This window comes from Hyla sarda, chromosome 1, assembly GCF_029499605.1.
Source record: "Hyla sarda isolate aHylSar1 chromosome 1, aHylSar1.hap1, whole genome shotgun sequence".
Lineage (NCBI taxonomy): Eukaryota > Metazoa > Chordata > Amphibia > Anura > Hylidae > Hyla > Hyla sarda.
This window is the reverse complement of record NC_079189.1, coordinates 436,685,893-436,708,948: the sequence shown is the minus strand read 5'-3', so window position 1 is coordinate 436,708,948 and position 23,056 is coordinate 436,685,893. Positions and strand designations below refer to the sequence as shown.

Below are 23,056 nucleotides of genomic sequence, written 5' to 3'. Positions count from 1 at the left end.
TTTTGCTGTACAACAAGAAAAGTCCAGGACAACCGGTATGAATGACAGACAAAATTTAACAGAGGTTTGTTTAGTTTCTTTACACACAGAAACAAGTTGTCATTGTACAAATACTGTATTTAAACTATTGTCACATAAAAGCGGATACATACCATGCAGGGGCTTTTCGCTAACTGCAAGTAAAAGGTTCTTCTGTGCACAACAATAATGATCTTTCAGCATCTTGGTAAGATAGGTAACAAGTCCTAGAGCAGACAGGGGAACACCTTCTGTCAAGTGCACAGAATCATTTGGCCTTAATCAGGAGACAAAATAATCCAAAGTGGTGCCATGAATGCTTTGCATGCTTTTGCATTATAAAAAAAAAATATGAAAACTATGATGGTACACTATTATCTGTTTCTATGACAGTATACTCCAGTACTCCGGAGGGAAAACTATTTGTTTTCAAACCAACTGGTGCCAGATTTGTAAATTACTTCTATATAAAAATCATGATCCTTTCAGAACTTATTTGCGGTATACTACAGAAAAAGTTTTGTAGTTCTTTCCAGTCTGACCACTGTGCTCTCTGCTGACACCTCTGTCCATGTCAGGAACCGTCAAGAGCGGGATAGGTTTGCTATGGTGATTTGCTCCTACTCTGGACAGTTCCTGACACAGACAAAGTTGGCAACAGAGAACACTGTGGTCAGACTAAAAATGACTACACAACTTATAGAAAAAAAAGAAAGTGTCAGATAAAAACCATTTTGCCGATTTAGTCTTCCCAATATTCTGAATACTATGAATAGTCCATTGCCCTATCTTCAATGAAGGATAGCCTTATGCCTATCATATGCATGCAGGGGTACTCCTGTGGAAAACTTTTTTTAATCAACTGGTGCCAGAAAGTTAAACAGATTTGTAAATTACTTCTATTAAAAAATCTTAATCCTTCCAGTACTTATTAGCTGCTGAATACTACAGAGGAAATGGTTTTCTTTTTGGAACACAGAGCTCTCTGCTGACATTTTTGTCCATTTTAGGAACTGTCCAGAGTAGGAGAAAATCCCCCATAGAAAACATATGCTGCTCTGGAGATGTCAGCAGAGAGCACTGTGCTCATGATGTCAGCAGAGAGCTCTGTGTTCCAAAAAGAAAACCATTTCCTCTGTAGTATACAGACCTTAAATAGTACTGGAACGATTAAGATTTTTTAATAGAAGTAATTTACAAATCTGTTTAACTTTCTGGCACCAGTTGATTAAAAAAAAAAAAAAAGTTTTCCACGGGAGTACCCCTTTAAACTCCTTCACTGTATTTGCATCTACCACTTCTGCCGGAAGGTTCTTCCATGCATCCACTACTCTCTTAGTAAAGTAATACTTCCTGATATTACTGCAGAAACCTTTGCTCCTCTAATTTAAAACTATGTCCTCTTGTGGTAATTATCTTCTTTTAAAGAGTACCTGTCATCAAACCATATTTTCTAGACTAACTCCCATTATATTCCCTAACTTCTCCTAACACCCCTTCTACCCTTAAATTTTTCCCCCAAGCTTTAAAAGCTCTGTATCATACCGTTCCCCTTGTTCACACTGCATGAGCTCCCGGCAGGAGAAAGTGGGCATTCCCCAGCAGGCGCAATGTCACTAAAGCCTGCGAGAGCTGTGCCTCGCCATGCCCCACACACACTTCATGCCAGACAGGGAGGAGACCAGACTAACTGTTTGACTTGTGCAGGGAATGGAACAGAGCTACCTAGTCAATGTTTTTTTCAATCACATTAAAAGTAGCAAATACTTTGAACTGTCGACTTAGGGCATTCATTCCCTTGAGAGAAAGATGCAAACCATCTCTCTTGTATAGTTCACAAAGCCAACACATTGCTTCTGGCACTATTCGCCAAGCCATAAGTAGAAATCCCAAATGCACATCTGCCTATCATTCTGAAGGTTATGCATAAGCAGAACTGCATTACCAAGTGTGTGAAAAGCTTATTTTACCTCTGAAACCTCACTGTAAGCCAGATCATTTGTCCCTAGATGTACAAGAACATCCACTCCCCCTTCCTACTTTGCTTGCTTAAAGGGGTATTCCAGGCAAAAACTTTTTTATATATATCAACTGGCTCCAGAAAGTTAAACAGATTTGTAAATTACTTCTATTAAAAAATCTTAATCCTTTCAGTACTTACGAGCTTCTGAAGTTAAGGTTGTTCTTTTCTAAGTGCTCTCTGATGACACCTGTCTCGGGAAACGCCCAGTTTAGAAGAAAATCCCCATAGCAAACCTCTTCTAAACTGGGCGTTTCCTGAGACAGTTGTCAGAGAGCACTTAGACAGAAAAGAACAACCTTAACTTCAGAAGCTCATAAGTACTGAAAGGATTAAGATTTTTTAATAGAATCACCGAACAACAACTGCTTTTATCAGTCCTCACCTTATCCTTTTTTGTATTTGGCTGCAGTCGTGCATACCTTAGAGATAGGAGATGATGGTTCCTTACCCTCTGTGCCGGAGCCAACCTCCATGTTGCTTTTACACTCTGAAAGTGCTGCAAATTAATTATGGAGAGCCACAGACTGTGAAACATGCCTTCTAGACACAACTCTAAGGCTAGCAGAACCTACAGTAATCCATCTGCCATTTCTAGAGGGCCTATGTGGCCATTTCTCTGAAGCATACAGCAGCTGATAAGTACTGGAAGGCTTAAGATTTTTCAAATAGAATTTATGAAATCGTTAGAACTTTCTGGCACCAGTTAATTTGACAACATTTCTTCCTCCAGAATACATTTAATACAAAAACATGATGTATATGATGTGAAATATATAGTGTAAATGGTAGTGTTCCAAATTATCTACCTATAATTAAAGAAAGAATATTCCTTGCATCCCTCAGTGCAGGCATTGTGAAATATTGCTGTATTTTTCTTGGGGTAGGGATTGAAGCTGAATTTTGTGTTTTTAGCATTTAGGTAAGGGGTTATCTGGGCTTTGAAAAATTTACCTATGCTACAGATAAGCCATAAAAATTAGATTGCTGGGGTTGTGACTCCTGTCACACACACCAATCAGCTGTTTGGTGGGCCATGGCACTTGTGTGCGAGTCTCTCCCGCTTCAGTGTTTAGCGTATGTTTACCCATTCAGGTTTTTTAATGCAATCATTGATATAAAGCAAAAAACAAATCATTAAAGGGGTATTCCAGACCAAAACTTTTTTTTATATATCAACTGGCTCCGGAAAGTTAAGCAGATTTGTAAATTACTTCTATTAAAAAATCTTAATCCTTCCAATAGTTATTAGCTTCTGAAGTTGAGTTGTTGTTTTCTGTCTAACTGCTCTCTGATGACTCACGTCCTGGGAGCTGTGCAGTTCCTATGGGGATATTCTCCCATCATGCACAGCTCCCGGGACGTGACATCATCATTGAGCAGTTAGACAGAAAACTTCAGAAGCCAATAACTATTGGAAGGATTAAGATTTTTTAATAGAAGTAATTTACAAGTCTGTTTAACTTTACGGAGCCAGTTGATATATATAAAAAAAAGGTTTTGCCTAGAATACCCCTTTAATGGAGGACAATTATAAAGGAAAGATGGGACTTCTTTTTCTAGATACATTCCTGAATCTATATTTAATAATTCCAATTAAACAATTCCTGAAAAGGAACTGTAGTGTTGCAGAAAAACAAACCTGAATAGATGTTTACTAAAGTACCTTTTCAGCAAAGTCTTCATTAGGATTGCTCCAGACTCTGCCATTGGCACACGAGGACTACGGAGCAAAGCTTGCCCTAGTTCAAAGAGTGTAATAGTCAGCTCCTTTGACGCTGGCAGGTAAAAACGGGCAAGCAAATCTGACGCCATCTCCCGTATCTGTATGTTAATAAGTAATAAAGCAAATCAGAATGTTACCTTTGTCAATATTATAAATGAAAAAGAACAACAGATTTTCAGGGTCCTAAAATTACAAAATGAACAAAGATAAAACATCCTGTTTAACCATCTAGACAATGAATAAGAGAAGGCTCTCAGCTATAACTGCCTTTAGAAAGTTCAAAAAGAGATTTAGAATCAACATAAAAAAAAGAAAGATTCACTTCAAAATGCTAGCATTTGGTATCTACTGACCTTCCATGTTACTCTCTTTCCCTTCTCTATCATCAAATACATCGTAAGGGTAGTGCAGCTCTATCATCTTCTCTATTTGCCTATCGGGAGGCCAAATTAAGTAAAACAGACTTGACTGTTTCTGTGTTGGAGGGTTGGGTAAAGGTTTGCAAGGTTATTATCAATGAAAGGTGGTGGGAAACGCAGTTTAAAACAATGCACCGTGCACTATACGGCTTTACTCTTCCGAAGACTCTCGAGCGGCCTGATAGGATTGAGTGTTGCCCGTACTGTAATGAAAGAGGTCCAGATTTACTCCATGGTCTGGTCACCTGCCCGAGAGTGCATAGTTTTTGGTCTTCTCTATCCGACTTGCTTTTTCTTGAATTGAAGATTTCTATAGATCCCGCCTTGTTAGTGCTTCATACTGCTCTTGAAAATACTCTTATTACTTTAATTATGCATGCCTTTATACTGGTTGCTAAGCGGTGTCTATTGGCACATTGACTGGTGTGGGATAAGCCTACAATTCGTGAGATTATTCAACAAATGACCTGTTTTTTGTTTTTGGATCTGACAGAATATGGGCGCAAGAGGGAAAAGTCTGCTAAGGCTTTCTTCTGTGGGTGGAAGACGTTTATTGTTAGCTTTCTAACAGATGAGGAAATTGTATAAGTGGTTCTTCCGTTCAAGGATATTACCTGGTACCTCACACGGGCTATAAGCGGTTCATTGGGTCGCTTAGCACTTCCACAATGGCAGAATTAGGCTCTTCAGTGATAGGAGGTCTGGGTTGGGTAACCAGGGGTCTGGCTGTCTTGTTGTTTTTACTTTATACAGGATCTATTACAGGGTTTCTACTTTCTTTTGGTTGAAGGGGGTTTAACGGGACTTTGGGGAGGGGTTGGGGATTTCATATTACTGGAATGTCTTACTGGATTGATATTATCTGCCTGTACTTCCGGTTTTGTTTCTTATGATGTAATGTCAGAATTTATTCGCGATCATGATGTTTAAAATTTTGTAAATACTAATAAATTATATTTAAAAAATGCTCTCTCCTCCAGAAATGTCTAATAAGGAATTAAAATAAAACAAGAGACATTCCTTTTATGAAATGCCATAAATTGCCATTTCCATTATGACTGCCATAACTAGAAGATATCCATGACCCACCAGTTACTAGAGCAGATTTTTTTTTCTCTAGAGGACTGTGTTCAATATTTGAAGCTGGTTTACCTCATTAGTACTGTCCTGTATACATCCCAACAGCCTCTGCATACTGCCAGCTGATAGAAAATCCCAGTATCCTTTCTGCTTTGCTGATTCCAGTAGAAGAGACACATCTTCTGCAAGTATAGCACATAGACAGAAATCTGAGTTTGGACGCACAAAGGAAACGAAATAGATTCTGCACAAAAGATCTATAAAATAAGTTATACTTGCATGTACCCAAAGAGGACATGTCACAGAGGTGAACAAACTTGTGCAGTGCTATGCAAATTTCTTGGCATGGGCAGGGATAAAAAATTTAAAAAAAAGGGGGTGGGTGGGTGAGAGAAGGCAGCAATGTGGCAGTGGATCAATAAAGTATACACAGAAAGCAGTGTACTTGTAGTAAATGGTCTCTCAAGAACCACAAGAACCATCACTTGTGCCTCCCTCTACCGAATCCCTCCTACTATCTTTTCCTTTGTGTACATCTCAGAGGGGAGTGACAAGAATACAGCTAAAGACCATAAAAAAAATTATTCAAGCAGTAGTTAAAGGAGTACTCCGAGATCTAAAAATGTATCACCTATCCTGGGGATAGGAAAAAAGTGTAAGATTGTGGGGGAGGTCTGACCGCTAGGATCCCCCGTAAACTCCTGTAAAGGGCCCCAACTCCCCTTCTAAATGGAGCGTGTCGACCACCTAACGAACCAGTTGCCGACGCACCCCCTCTATGCAGCTCTATGTGAGAACCAAAGATTTCCAAGTGCAGCACTCCGGCTCTCCCATAGAGCAGCATGGAGTGGGCATGTCCATGCAGAAAAAACATCACCAAAAATATTTTAAAAATGTGGTGAACATAAAAACTTAATTATCTTCTGATGACACATTCCATTTAATCTTTTTTTTTACCTATAATCTTACAAAATACAAATGAAACAGCCCGGTTATATTTGTGCTCATCACAAGATCAGCACTTACGTGGGGGTTGTCCTTTCTTCCTTTGCGGGCTCCAACAGTCAGTAAAAGTTTCCAGCACAGAGCATAGTATGATCAAGGCTGAGCATCGCCGCTGATAATTCCCTGAAGGTGTCAGGGATGAAATACTTAGAAGAAATATCCAATCTGTGAACTCTGATACAGAAAAAGAAGATTAAAAAACATACATAAATAGGCTTGTTAGACCCGGCATCCACATTACAGAAATTACCAAACTATAACGGCCGTCAGAAAGCGACCATACCACTGGTCATATACCCATGCCACCCCCGAACACCAGAGACCAAGGTATGCATTATCACAAATGAGTTCATCTTTATTGAAAATATCACATAAAAAACATGTAAAAACATATATAGAGGGGTAAAGAGGTAGCACCGGGGAAAATATGGAGAGTAAGAGGAGTGGTATAAACAATATGATGGCATAAAGAAATGCAATAGGATTACAGAGGGTACATGCAATAATGCTCCTCTCACCTCCTCCCCGAACGCGCGTTTTCGCACAATGCTTAATCAGGGGGCGGGGCCTGAAGAAGCATTGTGTGAAAATGCGCGTTCAGGGAGGAGGTGAGAGGAGTCTAGGCAGGGTGCATGACTATTTTGTTTGGTAATGTGTTTTATGTTGTTTAGCATTAACTGCTATATTCAAGTGCTATTTTGTCTCATTAGCATGCTATATGTATCACCTCATTAGGTTTATATTTTGCTCACTATTGTCAGTGACTGTGACTATTTTATTGCATGTACCCTCTGTAATCCTATTACATTTCTTTATGCCATCATATTGTTTATACCACTTACTCTCCCTATTTTCACCTGTGCTACCTCTTTACCCCTCTTTATATGTTTTTTACATGTTTTTTTATGTGATATTTTCAATAAAGATTAACTCATTAGTGATGATACCTACCTTGGTCTCTGGTGTCAGTACCTTTATTTAGTAGTATGTATATTAAAAATTATTACAATGTTCAATAATATTAATGTCAAAATAATAAAGCATCGTAAAATAAAATATATTTATCCCAAATTACAGGTGCTGTCCCTTTGAAGGAAGTGATAGCATATCACTAGAATGTCACAAATTCCTCATCAGATTTAAGTAACCGTGATATATTTTCCAACCTCCCCTTTGTCTTCAGGATCAGCAAGGCAGGTCTCAGATCCCCACTGATAAGAATGTTATGGTGCATGCTAGCAGTACACCACACCATTCTTAGGATGGAGTCCCTCTTGAAATGTGGTCATATATAGACCAGGTTAAATAGAATTTAATATAAGCCCACCAGAACTGAACACTATTCTTGATCTGGACACCTACACTACCTACAGGGATTTTTGCAGCTGTATGGGAGACATACTGCAATTTATATGTAAAAATTCCTAGGAGAAAGCTTGTTATATTAAGCACTGCTGTACCAGATGAAGCAAATTCTAACTAAAGTGATGTTGGATTAGACCCTTGTTTTAATGTCAATACATACCGTATTTTTCGCCATATAAGACGCACTTTTTCTTCCCCAAAACTGGGGGGGAAAAGTTGGTGCGTCTTATACGGCGAATACACACCTATCGGGTCGGTCCCTGCGGCCATCAATGGCCGGGACGTGCGGCTAATACAGGACATCACCGATCACGGTGATGCCCTGTATTAACCCTTCAGATGCGGCGATCAAAGCTGACCGCCGCGTCTGAAGCGAAAGTAACACTAACCCAGCTACTCAGTCGGGCTATTCGGGACTGCCGCGGTGAAATCGCGGCGTCCTGAACAGCTTACAGGACACCGGGAGGGACCTTACCTGCCTACTCGGTGTCTGCTCCGTGCCGAGATCCCCTGCATGGCGGCACTCTCCTTCGACGTCATCCCGTCATCCAATAGCGTAGCGACGTGATGACGGCGGCGGAGAGCGTGGATCCCGGGGAAGAAGACGTCCGGAGCGGCGGGGACACCCCGGGGATGCGGCGACAGCGATGGAGCGACATCCAGGGCAGTGGTGACGGGTCCGGAGCGGCGGGGACACGTGAGTATTACCTCCTATCCAGTGGTCTTCAACCTGCGGACCTCCAGATGTTGCAAAACTACAACTCCCAGCATGCCCGGACAGCCGTTGGCTGTCCGGGCATGCTGGGAGTTGTAGTTTTGCAACATCTGGAGGTCCGCAGGTTGAATATCACTGTTGGGTGCCGAATCTTTTTTTTCTAGATTTTGCACCTTTACAATTGGGTGCGTGTTATTTGCCAGTGCGTCCTATAGGGCAAAAAATCCAGTAATAGTTTGAATACTGCACATAATAAAATAGCATTAACCTATACACAAGTTTTTACCAAGTGCCCGTGCCACAGTTTCCTCCTTAGTATGTCCCTTGCGGAGGGCAGACATGGCGGCATCCCGAAGCCTCTCTAGAGCTCTGCGTAGTACTGCCTGCAGTTGCTGTCGAAAGCCTGGATTGTCACAGCCCATATTGTAAGGCAGATACTTCTTGAGAAGTTGCAGCTCTTTAGAGGAAGGGGGTTGGTTACACCTTGGACCACTGCACAGAAAACTCATTGCATCCAGACGTACTCCATCATCAGCAGATTCCAAACACAGCTGCAGCCTCTCCTCTGCTTCTTCCACTTTACCTAGGACTACTTTCTGTGCCCGTGCAAGGCTGATCCAACCTCGGAGATGTGGAATGTCTGAACCACAGAGTTGTTTAGCCAATAATCCAGAAGAGTCACTAAATGTGCGCAAGGTGCAGGGGAGAATATGAGTAGCAGTATTATTCTGTAGACTGCTTTCTGTGGAACTTAGTGCATCAGAAAGAGGTGCAAGCCAAATTTCTGCCCAATGTTCACCTAACCCCTCTTCATCTACTGTGCCCCCCTGAACCCATTCTTGTCTTTGCAAATAAACAAGTGTGCGGTAAGTCTCTGCAGCTGGAGGCCAAAGGTAGTTCGTCGTCAAACAGGAAAACAGATGGGATGGAAGCAAAGGATACAAAGCCAAAACCTGTAAACAAAACAAACACAAAATTGTCAACCCTCAACTGTTCACTGGTCTGACTTCATAGGGAAACATGGTACTTGTTAGTACATACCATATGAGAATATCCTACAATGAGAGTAAATACCAACAATATACAGTGGTCCCTCAAGTTACAATATTAATTGGTTCCAGGACGACCATTGTATGTTGAAACCATTGTATGTTGAGACCATAACTCTATGGAAACCTGGTAATTGGTTCTGAAACCACCAAAATGTCATCCAAAAATAGGAAAAAGTGAGGATTAAAAAAAATTAAGTAGAAAACTAATATATATAAAACAAGTCCTTAGATATAAAAGTAATAAAGATCTGCTGGGAGCTGTAAATCACTGTCTTGTCAGTGTTTCCCAACCAGGGTGCCTCCAGCTGTTGCAAAACTACAACTCCCAGCATGCCCGGACAGCCGTTGGCTGTCCGGGCATGCTGGGAGTTGTAGTTTTGCAGCAGCTGGAGGCAGCCTGGTTGGGAAACAATGGTTTATGTAGAGGACAGGACCTTCTTCAGGGTCCTATACAGTACACACACTGTCCCAAATGGAGTCACCCTTACCTGGTGTCCAAAGGAGCAGCTAACCCTGGCACAGGTAAGGAGTAGTACAGAACTTGTAGTTCCTCCCTGTACTGTAGGGGGCGCTACCAGACAGCCAGTCAGTGCAGGCACTTCAGTAAAACAGGGGTTTTACCAGTAAAATGCCCATTCTGATTGGTCAGTTCCTCCAGTTGTGACAGGTATCAGATCTGGACTGTCCGTACATTGTATGTTGAGTCTGGTTTCAAGTTACAATTGTCCAGAAAAGACCATTGTATGTTGAAACTATTGTATGTTGAGGCCATTGTAAGTTGAGGGATCACTGTACAGCACAATGAAAAGTTACTACTAAAATGTTAGTCAAATCCATATATTCAACAGCTAAGAAACAGAGATCTGACCTTCTGCGATCCCAAGAATGGCAAAATGGCACAGAGCACAGTGTATCTCGACCGAGACTGCCAGGAGATTTCTTTGATTTTATGCAGTAGATTTTGCAGCAAGGTCTCTTCCTTTACTGCCAAAAGCTGACACTCTTGACGGTGAATATGCAAATAGTGCTGGAAGCAGCTGAGCACCAGAGCGGTCATCCCATCTACCTGTGTATGAATAAGGTTACAGTACATAAAATGGTTGGAATAAAACAAAAGTTTAAGAAAGCATCACAGGACTAGCAACAACATAGATGAAGATATTCCTAGTGGTAACCCAAAAATTATATTGAAAATGGTAACATGCTATTTTTTCAGGCAGATAATGTAACAAAAATGATTCTTACCTGCATTTCAGCACCAATCCATAAAATATTTATCAAACGTGAGGCAGTCTCTTTGGTGTCAATCAAGAGAAGTGCCCCTTGGATACTGAGCAGCAGAGTCAGGTGTTCCCGTACACGCTGTAACCAGAGGCAGAGCACTGTATACAAAAGGAACAGTCAATGATTTCTCTTAAAGGACTTTATGAGCTAAACAGATAAATACTTGGATATCCTACCTTGAAAACTATAATATGGTTCAATTTGTTGCTCACATAGACCGGCTATAGCAGGAAACAGACACTCCAGCAAGGTCATTCCCTGAGGATGGACAAAAATACACAGTATAAATATTGATTATAGTCAGACCTGCAGATATACTATATCCTATATCAGTCTCCATTCAGAGCGGGATACACAATAATTAAGGGTCTCTCGGTTCTAAATTGTGTCTGTTTTATATTAAGAGACAATAAATATGTAATAATGTTTTCATGTCTTAGTTTCTTTACACTGATTTCAGAACGAAGGAAAGGATTCTATCTGCAAAATGGGGAGGGATGGCATGTTTGGGGACCTGACAATTTTTATTCATGATTTTTATTTTTAATTCATGATTTTTATATGAGTTTTTTTCTAAGTTTTAAAACGCAAAAAGAAGTAAAAAAATTTTTTTTATTTTTTTTAATGATTTATAAAAGCTTTTCATAGACTACAATACAAACAAAGAAAAATACAGACCACTAAGCTGAGGGGAATAAACAGTAAATAAATACAGAAAACAGGCCTTGAATACTAGCGTTGAGTGAATTTTTCATACATTCGGTTTGGCGGGCTCACCAAACTTTTCTCTGAAAACCAGCAATTAAATAATCCTCAAAGCAGGTGTATAACACGGCTTAAGAGCTCTTAAGCTTCTGTATAACTCTGCTAAGGTCACCTAAGAATGTATTTAAAGGGGTACAATGGTGAAATGTTTTTTTTTTTTTTCAATCAACTGGTGCCAGAAAGTTAAACAGATTTTTACATTAATCCTTCCAGTACTTATCAGCTGTTGTATGTTCCAGAGGAAGTTGAATAGTCCTTTCTGTCTGACCACAGTGCTCTCTGCAGACACCTCTGTCCTTTTCAGGAACAGTCCAGAGCAGGAGAGGTTTGCTATGGGGATTTGCTCCTACTCAGGACAGTTCCTAGTACAGACAGAGGTGTTAGCAGAGAGCACTGTGGTCAAACAGAACAAGAATAACTCAACAGCAGCTGATAAGTACTGGAAGGATTAAGATTTTTTAATATAAGTTATTTTACAGCTTTGTTTAACCCCTTAAGGATCCTTGACATGCGTACATCATGGCACCTTGGTACTTAAGGACCCATGACTTACGCGTACGTCATGCGGAATTTCGATCCCCGCCCGGCGCGTGGCAGAGATCCCGTGCAAATGCCCAGGGGAATCATCAGACCCCCCCCCCCATGTCGGCGATAGTCGCAAATTTGCTCGATTCCGGGTCATACGTGTCTATGGTGACCCGGAAAATAAGGGGGATCGGGGTTGTTCAAGACACCCAATGTCCCCCTGAAGGGATAGGAGCGAGGTGGATTTCGGTTTCCCCGTTCTGCCCACCCACAATAGGCGGGGCAGAACGGGGCAACCGACAGAGGACCGGCACCGAAGATCCACTTACCCATCCGACGGCAGCGGGCGGAAATGGCGGGCGGGGATCGGCGGGCAGCAATGTCGTGGATCCTACGGAAGCCAGTGAGTTGCCTAGCAACATCTGGAGGGCTACAGTTTGAGACCACTATACAGTGGTCTCTAAACTGTAGCCAACCAGATGTGGCAAAACTACAACTCCCAGCATGCTGAGACAGCTATTTGCTGTGTGGGCATGCTGGGATTTGCAGTTTTGCAACAGCTGGAGGGCTACAGTTTGGAGATCACTGTGCAGTGATCTCTAAACTGTGGCAATCTAGATCTTGCAAAACTACAACTCCTAGCATGCCCACACAGCAGTTTGCTGTCTGAGCATGCTGGGATTTGTAGTTTTGCAATATCTGGAGGGCCACAGTTTGGAGATCACTGTGCAGTAGCCTCTAAAATGAAGCCCTCCAGATGTTGCAAAACTGCAAATCCCAGCATGCCCAAACAGAAAACAGCTGTATCGGCATGCTGGGAGTTGTAGTTGCGTACCTCCAGCTGTTGCATAACTACATCTCCCAGCATGCACTTCGGCGATCAGAACATGCGGGGAGTTATAGTTTTGCAACAGCTGGAGGCACACTAGTTGGAAAATACTGAGTTAGGTAATGGAACCTAACTGAAGGTTTTCCAACCAGTGTGCCTCCAGCTGTTGCAAAAGTACAACTCCCAGCATGCATGGTCTGTCAGTACATGCTGGGAGTTGTCATTTTGAAACAGCTGGAGGTTTGCCCCCCCCCCCCATGTGAATGTACAGGGTACATTCACACTGGTGGGTTTACAGTAAGTTTCCTGCTTGAAGTTTGAGCTGCGGCAAATTTTTTGCCGCAGCGCAAACTCCTAGCGGGAAACTCACTGTAAACCTCCGCCAGTGTGAATGTACCCGAAAAACCCTACACTACACAACACTAACACATAATAAAGGGTAAAACACAACATATACCCCCCCTTACACTGCCCCCCCCCAATAAAAATGAAAAACGTATCGTATGGCAGTGTTTCCAAAATGGAGCCTCCAACTGTTGCAAAACAACAACTCCCAGCATTTCCGGACAGCCACTGAATGTCCAGGCACGCTGGGAGTTTAGCAACAGCTGGAGGCACCCTGTTTGGGAATCACTGGCGTAGAATACCCCTATGTCCACCCCTAATTTAGTCCTCAAATGCGCATGGCGCTCTCTCACTTCGGAGCCCTGTCGTATTTCAAGTAAACAGTTTAGGGCCACATATGGGGTATTTCCATACTACAAATTGCACTACAAATTTTAGGGGGCTTTTTCTCCTTTTACCCCTTATGAAAAGGAAACGTTGGGGGCTACACCAGCCTGTTAGTGTAAAAAAAATTTACACTAACATGCTGGTGTTGCCCCATACTTTTTATTTTCATAAGCGGTAAAAGAAAAAAAAAAGACCCCCAAAATTTGTATCACAATTCCTCCTGAGTACGGAAATACCCCATATTTAGGCGTAAAATGCTCTGCGGCCGCACAACAAGGCTCAGGATTGAGAGCGCACTATGTACATTTGAGGCCTAAATTGGTGATTTGCACAGGGGTGGCTGATTTTACAGCGATTCTGACATAAACGCAAAAAAATAAATACCCACATGTGACCCCATTTTGGAAACTAAACCCCTCTCTGAATGTAACAAGGGGTATAGTGAGCCTTAACACCCCCACAGGTGTTTGAAGAATTTTCATTAAAGTTGGATGGGAAAATGAAAAAAAAAAAAAATGTCACTAAAATGCTGATATTACCCTAAATTTTTCATTTTCACAAGGGAAAATAGGAAAAAAGACCGCCCAAATTTGTAACCCCATTTCTTTTGAGTAAGACCATACCCCATATGTGGATGTAAACTGCTCTGCGGGTGCACTACAATGCTCAGAAGAGAAGCAGCGCCATTGGGCTTTTGGAGAGAAAATTTGTCTGGAATTGGCGGCCATGTGTGTTTACAAAGCCCCCATAGTGCCAGAACAATGGACCCCTCCCCACATGTGACCCCATTTTGGAAACTACACCCTTCACATAATGTAATAAGGGGTACAGTGAGCATTTATGCCCCACAGGTGTCACAAACGCCAGTGGGGTGAAAATCCTCACTGCACCCCTTATTAAATTCTGTGAGGGGAGTAGTTTCCAAAATGGAGTCACATGTGGGGGGGGGGGTGTCACTGTTCTGGCACCACGGGGGGCTTTGTAAATGCACATGGTCCCTGACTTCCATTCCAAACAAATTCTCTCTCTAAAAGCTTAATAGCGCTCTTTCTCTTCTGAGCATTGTAGTGCGCCAGCAGAGCACTTGACGTCCACACATGGGGTATTTCCATACTAATTTTGGGGGTCATTTTCTCCTATTATCCCTTGTAAAAAAATTAAATTTTGGGGGGAAAAACAGCATTTTAGTGAAAATTTTTTTTTTTTTTAAATTTATACATCCAACTTTAACAAAAAGTAGTCAAACACCTGTGAGGTGTTAAGGCTCACTGTACCCCTTGTTACATTCCTTTAGGGGTGTAGTTTCCAGAATAGTATGCCATGTGGTTGTTTTTTTTGCTGTTCTGGCACTATAGGGGCTTCCTAAATGCAACATGCCCCCCAAAAACCATTTCAGCAAAATTCACTCTCCAAAATCCCATTGTCGCTTCTTCCCTTCTGAGCCCTCTACTGCGCCCTCCAAACACTTGACATACACATATGAGGTATTTCCTTACTCAAGAGAAATTGGGTTACACATTTTGTGGGGCTTTTTCTCCTATTACCCATTGTAAAAATTCAAAACTGGGTCTACAAGAACATGCGAGTGTAAAAAATGAAGATTTTGAATTTTTATCCTTCACGTTGCTGCTATTCCTGTGAAACACTTAAAGGGTTAACACACTTACTGAACGTCCTTTTGAATACTTTGAGGGGTGCAGTTTTTATAATTTCATTTGTGGGGTATTTATAATATAAAGGTCCTTCTAATCCACTTCAAAACTGAACTGGTCCCTGAAAAATTCTGATTTTGAAAAATTTTGTGAAAAATTGGAAAATTGCTGCTGAACTTTCAAGCCCTATGATGTCTTCCAAAAGTAAAAAGATGTCAACTTTATGATGCAAACATAAAGTAGACATATTGTATATGTGAATCAATATATAATTTATTTGGAATGTCTATTTTCCTTACAAGCAGAGAGCTTCAAAGTTAGAAAAATGCTAAATTTTCTATTTTTTTGAAATGATACAAGTATCGACAAAAATTTACCACTAACAAAGTAGAATATGTCACGAAAAAACTATCTCGGAATCAGAATGATAACTAAAAGCATTCCAGAGTTATTAATGCTTAGAGTGACAGTGGTCAGATGTGCAAAAAATGCTCCGATCCTTAAGGTGAAAATGGGCCTGGTCCTTAAGGGGTTAATGTAGATATTTCAGGTTGATAATGTCTAAATCAGAATAGAGAAGATCAACTCTACTACCCTCATTCCTGTTGTAACAGATTTACCATAATTCATGATTTACCTGGTCTGAAGAATTTAATTTAAGGGTGAGAAGATCTCCACGACCACAGGTTAGGAGCCCTCGTATTACTGCTAGTAATCCCACTTCATCGGTTGCATGCCTGCAGTCAGTTATATGCAATTCTCCAAACTGTAGCTCACCAGTGGCTGCAAGGCAGATATAAAAGACTATATGAAACTGTCCTATAAAAATTAATAATATATATTTATAAATTTTTTTTTTCCTGCTATATACAATATTCACTATACTCATGTGTCTTCTGTTTGCCAAATCCCCACTGCTTCTTTTTACATTCCTGGATTATTCGTCACCGCTCTTCCGATAATGTTCAGAGCATAAGCCGCATCCAGAAAAGTCTGGCAGCAACTTATGCCTCATCTCCACTGAGAACACAAACATTCAGTCAACAGCTACTGAATGTGCATGGGCCCCTTCCGTCAAGTCATTTTGATTTGTGCTATTACATCTGCTATGAAAGGGCTTTCTGGTTGTATTCATCTATTTAGGGCTATGTTCACACGGCAGAATTCATGCTATTCTGCTCAAATTCCGCAGAGAAAAGCAAACTGCAGATTTTTTTGTTTTGTCCCATTTAATCACTTTAATTCATAGTCCAATAAACTTCAACGGGGCTCAATAGAATTTCGCAAAATTTAAAGCCAGGTCTTATAATTTTACGGCATCCGGAATGTGGAAATTCTGCTGAGTGAATGGGACAGTGGAATCCCCATTGAATGTGCAGTAAATTTAGCAGAATTTCCAAGTACAATTTTCTAGTAGAATTCTGTCATGTAAACACGGCCTAAATGGTAAGAATTCACGACCAGAAGGAAAATGTGAATGATTTGAGGCCCACTTTTGGTGTTCTCACTTAGATAATAAACATCCCAGAATGCTGTTTAATGGTGCATTCACACATATTGTAAGTGTGGATAGACCCTCAGCCATATTCACATGTACAGTATCCTGCACATATTTGATGCGCAGTATTTAAAGAGGCACTGTCATTGTTAAAAACTTTTCATGTATTGCAGGACTCATTATAATATGACATTTCACAATATACACCTGTTAAAAAATTTTTACATTTTCACCTGAAATTCAAGATCAAAATAGCCACCACTAGGGGTCGCCTGTCTTTTAGTCAGACAGACTAGTCTAGATTTTACAGCATACTGGATACCGGCCGTAAAGCATACCGGTATCCAGTATAGGAGATTTCTATTGTGTATGCAAAACTACAGATAAAGGATGTGTGGACATGCTGGGAGCTGTAGTTTTACAATAGCTGGAGGCAACACTGCTCTAACACAGTTATTTACAAACATTGCAGCTTCAGTTGTTACTAAACTACAACTCCCAGCATGCTGAAATAGTCAAAGCTTTCTTGGACTCCTGAATGACAAAGAAGTTGATCAGACATTCAGGAGTCTGTGAAAGATGAATGACACACATAGTGACAGCTATGCTGATTAGCATCCAGCTTTACTAGGAGAAGATAAAACAGATAGAACATGTATTCATAAAAATGCTGTACTTTTATCTAAAAAATCCTTGCACTAATTTTATAAAGATCTATTCTTATATTTATACATTTTATCCTGTGATGAATTCACCATAATGTCTTCTGATTACTGCAGGCAAGCTCCAAGTATCTTCCTCTGACACATGACACAGCATAAAACCAGAGAGGAAAGGGTTACTGAGTAGAGAGTACTGATTGGCTGACTGCACAGGCTTGCTCCTGTGAGGGAGACAGACTGACACGCCCCCTCCAGCCTGCACAATGAAAAAGTAAGGCTGGGTTCACACTACGTTTTCTCCCATACGGGAGCGCATACGGCAGGGGGGAGCTAAAAGCTTGCGCTCCCGTATGTCACCGTATGCGCTCCCGTATGTCATTCATTTCAATGAGCCGACCGGAGTGAAACGTTCGGTCCGGTCGGCTCATTTTTGCGCCGTATGCGCTTTTACAACCGGACCTAAAACTGTGGTCAACCACGGTTTTAGGTCCGGTTGTAAAAGCGCATATGGCGCAAAAATGAGCCGACCGGACCGAACGTTTCACTCCGGTCGGCTCATTGAAATGAATGACATACGGGAGCGCATACGGTGACATACGGGAGCGCGAGCTTTTAGCTCCCCCCTGCCGTATGCGCTCCCGTATGGGACAAAACGTAGTGTGAACCCAGCCTAACTCACCAGCAGATAAATGCTTATATCTCTGGATATATAGGTCTGAGACACATAAAAATTATATGCACATGATCAGGATTGGGTCCTGAGTAACATATCACTTTTTTTTCTTTTTTGCACTATGACAGGTACGCTTTAAAGCTGCAGATTTTATGCTAGAGTTCAATGTAAACTAAATGAATACAAACAGCATCAAATCTGCACACTATACTGTATGTGTGAATACCTACTAAAAGGTGAACATTAAAGGAGTCAAATGTGTAGGCTTTTAAAGGGGTACTCCGGTGGAAAACTTTTTTTTTTTTTTAGATCAATCTTTCCAATACTTTTTAGGGGCTGTATACTACAGAGGAAATGTTTGTCTTTTTGGATTTCTCTTATGTCATGACCACGGTGCTCTCTGCTGACCTCTGCTGTCCATTTTAGGAACTGTCCAGAGCAGGAGAAAATCTCCATAGCAAACATATGCTGCTCTGGACAGTTCCTAAAATGGACAGCAGAGGTCAGCAGAGAGCACTGTGGTCGTGACATAAGAGAAATCCAAAAAGAAAAATATCTCCTTTGCAGTATACAGCCCATAAAAAGTACTGAAAGGATTAAGATTTTTTTAATAGAAGTAATTTACAAATCTGTTTAACTTTCAGGCACCAGTTGATTAAATAAAAAAAAAGTTTTCCACGGGAGTACCCCTTTAAAGCCTTTTCACAAGCATACTTTTAACTTTGTTAACTTCTGTGCCAAGAAAATTCAACTGAGCAGTAAATATTAAAGGATGAAGCCTATTGCCTCAAGTGCCCAGCATTTCCATCCCCTATGGCTCCTTGTTGCATCGACAACCTCTGTCCTGTAATAGATGGAAATGCTGAGAACATAAGGAAAATTGGCCCATGCCCTTTACACTTGCAGCTTAAGTGTTATTACAGGTCTTTACAATTTATCTACATTTCTCACCATCGTTAAAGTGCTGTACAAGGGATATGGCAGCTTGAGCAGCTATTTCCACTTCTGGTCCTGTATTTGCCAGGGAGGCCACAGCTGTGCCAGCCAATAACCGTGCATCATGGCTAATGTTCTACAAAGAGACACATATAAAAGAGATATATATATATATATATATATATATACATACACACACACACACACACACATATACACACACACATAACTGTGCAAGCACCACACATTTTTGTACCAGCCAGAAAGAGACAAGATACAAATATTCAGTATGAATGTTGCCTTTTTCATATTTGGTCTTACATTAACTACTTAAAAACTTAGTGGCCCCTCAGGCCCTAAATATCCTATTGGTGCAAAGTTTTCAACCTTCACAGTGTGCTAAATAAAGAAACCATTAGATAAGGTTTCATTTGATCTCTCAGTCTCTATACCATCAATATGTATATAATGCCTTATTTGTTGGATCACCTTCATGGTTGACAGAAATGAGGGTAGAAGCCATTTAGCCAATGGGAAACATTTTAGCAGAAACACGCACGTGTATATATATATATCTCTACACACATATACACACATACACAGTCATGGCCGTAAATGTTGGCACCCCAGAAATTTTTCAAGAAAATGAAGTATTTCTCACAGAAAAGGATTGCAGTAACACGTGTTTTGCTATACACATGTTTATTCCCTTTGTGTGTATTGGAACTAAACCAAAAAAAAAAAAAGGAGGGAAAAAAAAAAATTGGAGATAATGTCACACCAAACTCCAAAAATGGGCTGGAGAAAATTATTGGCACCCTTTCAAAATTGTGGAAAAATAAGATTGTTTCAAGCATGTGATGCTCCTTTAAACCCACCTGGGGCAAGTAACAGGTGTGGGAAAATATAAAAATCACACCTGAAAGCAGAAAAAAGGAGAGAAGTTCACTTAGTCTTTGCATTGTGTGACTGTGTGTGCCACACTAAGCATGGACAACAGAAAGAGGAGAAGAGAACTGTCTGAGGACTTGAGAACCCAAATTTTGGAAAAATATCAAGGTTACAAATCCATCTTTAGATATCTAGATTTGCCTTTGTCCACAGTGCGCAACATTATCAAGAAGTTTGCAACCCATGGCACTGTAGCAAATCTCCCTGGAGGTGGACGAAAGAGAAAAATTGATGAAAGGTGTCAATGTAGGATCGTCCAGATGGTGGATAAGCAGCCCCAAACAAGTTCCAAAGATATTCAAGCTGTCCTGCAGGCTCAGGGAACATCAGTGTCAGCGCGAACTATCAGTCGACATATAAATGAAATGAAATGCTATGGCAGGAGACTCAGGAGGACCCCACTGCTGACACAGACATAAAAAAGCAAGACTACATTTTGCCAAAATGAACTTTAGTAAGCCAAAATCCTTCTGGGAAAATGTCTTGTGGACAGATGAGACCAAGATAGAACTTTTTGGTAAAGCACATCATTCTACTGTTTACTGAAAACGGAATGAGGCCTACAAAGAAAAGAACACAGTGCCTACAGTGATATATGGTGGAGGTTCAATTATGTTTTGTGGGTTGTCTTGCTGCCTTTGCCTCTGGGTGCCTTGAATGTGTGCAAGGTATCATGAAATCTGAGGATTATCAACCGATATTGGGTCACACTGTACAGCCCAGTGTCAGAAAGCTGGGTTTGCATCCAAGATCTTGGGTCTTCCAGCAGGACAATGACCCCAAACATATGTCAAAAAGAACCCAGAAATTGATGGCCCTTCCAATAAGAGAGACCTGGAGCAGTTTGTAAAGGAAGAGTGGTCCAACATTCTGGCTGAGAGGTGTAAGAAGCTTATTGATGGTTATAGGAAGCAACTGATTTCAGTTATTTTTTCCAAAGGGTGTGCAACCAAATATTAAGTTCATTTTGTCCAGCCCATTTTTGGAGTTTGGTGTGAAATTATGACCAATTTGCTTTTTATCCTCACTTATTTTGTTTAGTTCAACACAAAGGGAATAAACAAGTGTATAGCAAAACATGTGTTACTGCAATCTTTTCTGTGAGAAATACTTCATTTTCTAGAAAAATTTCAGGGGTGCCAACATTTACGGCCATGAATGTATATATAACCTAGGATATTTTGGTGATGTCAAGAGGGGATTTGAGTTTTCCACTTGTGTTTGATTCATTCTGGTATAGCCCACCAGAACCTTTGAGTGTCCTGATATGAACACATGCTATGGATAACATTTCGAAAGGAAATTAGGATATTCAGCTCCCTCAAGCTCCAGGTCACAGAACCACCTCTCCTACACAGAAAACAGCATAGGAATTTTGATATCAGGTTCTCTTATCTTTGGATATAGGGAGGAGAGTGTTTCTTAGAAAATGGTCCCACTCAGAGAAGTTCTCTAGTTGGATTTAGAACCCTAGGGATGTCATCAACACACATCATTTTTTATATGACTCAGTCATTCACTCTCACTGCTATCAAAAATCGGGACGTGGCTCCCCAAACCACGTCTAGCCCGAGAAGTCACCTACCATCACACCCCCCACTGTGGACACACGGAAGGACTTATACCCTAGGAGCCTCTGATTAGATAAACACGCTGAATCAGGAACTGATTTCTGCTCCGCTGGCCAGCCGCAGCTAAGACGACTGCATCCAGCCCACGATCGACAAAGCCGGTAAGAGGCACACAGTGCCAAACTCACATTGCGCTCTGAGCCTGGCATACATGTCCCCCGCTCCACCAGGTGATAACGAGGTCCGGAAGCGGAGGATTACAATAATTGTGGACAATCAGCTACAACCCCCGTTGAGTTTGAAGCCACTCAATACTGTAGCCCTGGGCAGTCAGGGTAGAGTGGGCTCCAAACAGGGGGCATCCAGCGCTGCCAAACGCTGCGAAGAAATATTATCTACTGCTAACTAACTTATTTCGGCACGGTGCCGTCCTTGCCAAGCTATTGACTATACACAATCCATCTCCAATTGTGGAGGAAATATCCATATTTGCAGCACTTGTAGCACCTAATATAGCGGTATATAGGTATTATCCAGTGTTGTTTTTATATATACAGTACAGTTCAGTACAGTTTTCATAGTATATATTATATTTTATATCTCATGAATAGACCGAAGCAAGGGCCCTGCCAAGGACCTCACTCCACTAAGTTTATTTAAATAAACACATTTTTTCTTCTGTTCTTTCTCCTATCTCTCACCCTAGCCTAGTAGGACTGTTACCCATTTTATGCCTCCACTTGCATTTTTCGGCACATTGTTTTTATTTGTGCAACACAGTATCCTCGGCTTGGGCAATCACGTTTTATGTTGAGCTCCCATTTAATTTTAACTATTTTAACACATTTTTTTTATGCCACGCAGGAGTCATTTAACCAAAAACTAAAAATGGATTTAACAGTAAATGAGAAATATAAGGAAATAGTTTATACTTCTTCCTCTTCTGTATGTGATGGCAGCCATTGGTTTGACAAAAATCATTAATAGGCTAGATGGTAGGAAGTAGAGTGCTGCGCAGGATTGTTTTCTTAATCCAGCTCAAGCTAGATTTCTGACCATTACCGCCATCTGTCACAACATGTGTGTCCAATCCCGCCTGCTCCCACAAACAATTTGTCAGTTTTTAGAGATAGCCTTCCTGTGCAATACTATTACCCCCCTGCCATCTCATTACCCCCTGTGGCATTACAGAGGTTTGCGGGACCTGCTGTATGTTCTGTGACCACCCACTACCACCCGCTCAAGAGTAAAAACCACCTGCTTCTGCACGTTTTATTTAGGGTCTTGTACGACCCACGTGATCCTATTCTTATTGCAGTCCTTTAGCTCGAAGAGAGAGGGTGGTAGATCATACCTTCTGCAGTTTTGATGGATGTGCAAAATAAAAATAATGTTTTATTATTATTGTAACCATGCATGTCATGTAATAAACCATAAAAACATGTAATACCTGGTCTGTAATTATTTGAAGGAGTGATCCCAATATGCTTTCCATAGGGTTAGGAGTACAAGCAGAATCCCATACCAGTGGGCTAATACTGTCCGCAAACTCTCTAAACAGCTGAAGGCACAACTAGA

The 23,056-nt window shown here is 41.0% G+C and overlaps 1 protein-coding gene across 2 annotated transcripts in view; it reads right to left on the bottom strand.

Moving 5' to 3' along the window:
- Window positions 1-23,056, bottom strand: part of LOC130282831 (thyroid adenoma-associated protein homolog) — a 52,032-nt gene that overhangs the window by 17,287 nt on the left and 11,689 nt on the right. For both annotated transcript variants that reach the window (XM_056531655.1, XM_056531664.1), the window contains exons 6-16: window positions 22,929-23,051; window positions 18,972-19,092; window positions 15,825-15,970; window positions 10,861-10,942; window positions 10,646-10,782; window positions 10,269-10,466; window positions 8,635-9,301; window positions 6,290-6,442; window positions 5,336-5,445; window positions 3,705-3,862; window positions 153-295 (exon numbers count right to left, since the gene is read on the bottom strand). In XM_056531655.1, coding sequence (XP_056387630.1) covers window positions 153-295; window positions 3,705-3,862; window positions 5,336-5,445; window positions 6,290-6,442; window positions 8,635-9,301; window positions 10,269-10,466; window positions 10,646-10,782; window positions 10,861-10,942; window positions 15,825-15,970; window positions 18,972-19,092; window positions 22,929-23,051 — 2,038 coding nt within the window. The remainder of the gene's footprint in view (window positions 1-152; window positions 296-3,704; window positions 3,863-5,335; window positions 5,446-6,289; window positions 6,443-8,634; window positions 9,302-10,268; window positions 10,467-10,645; window positions 10,783-10,860; window positions 10,943-15,824; window positions 15,971-18,971; window positions 19,093-22,928; window positions 23,052-23,056) is intronic.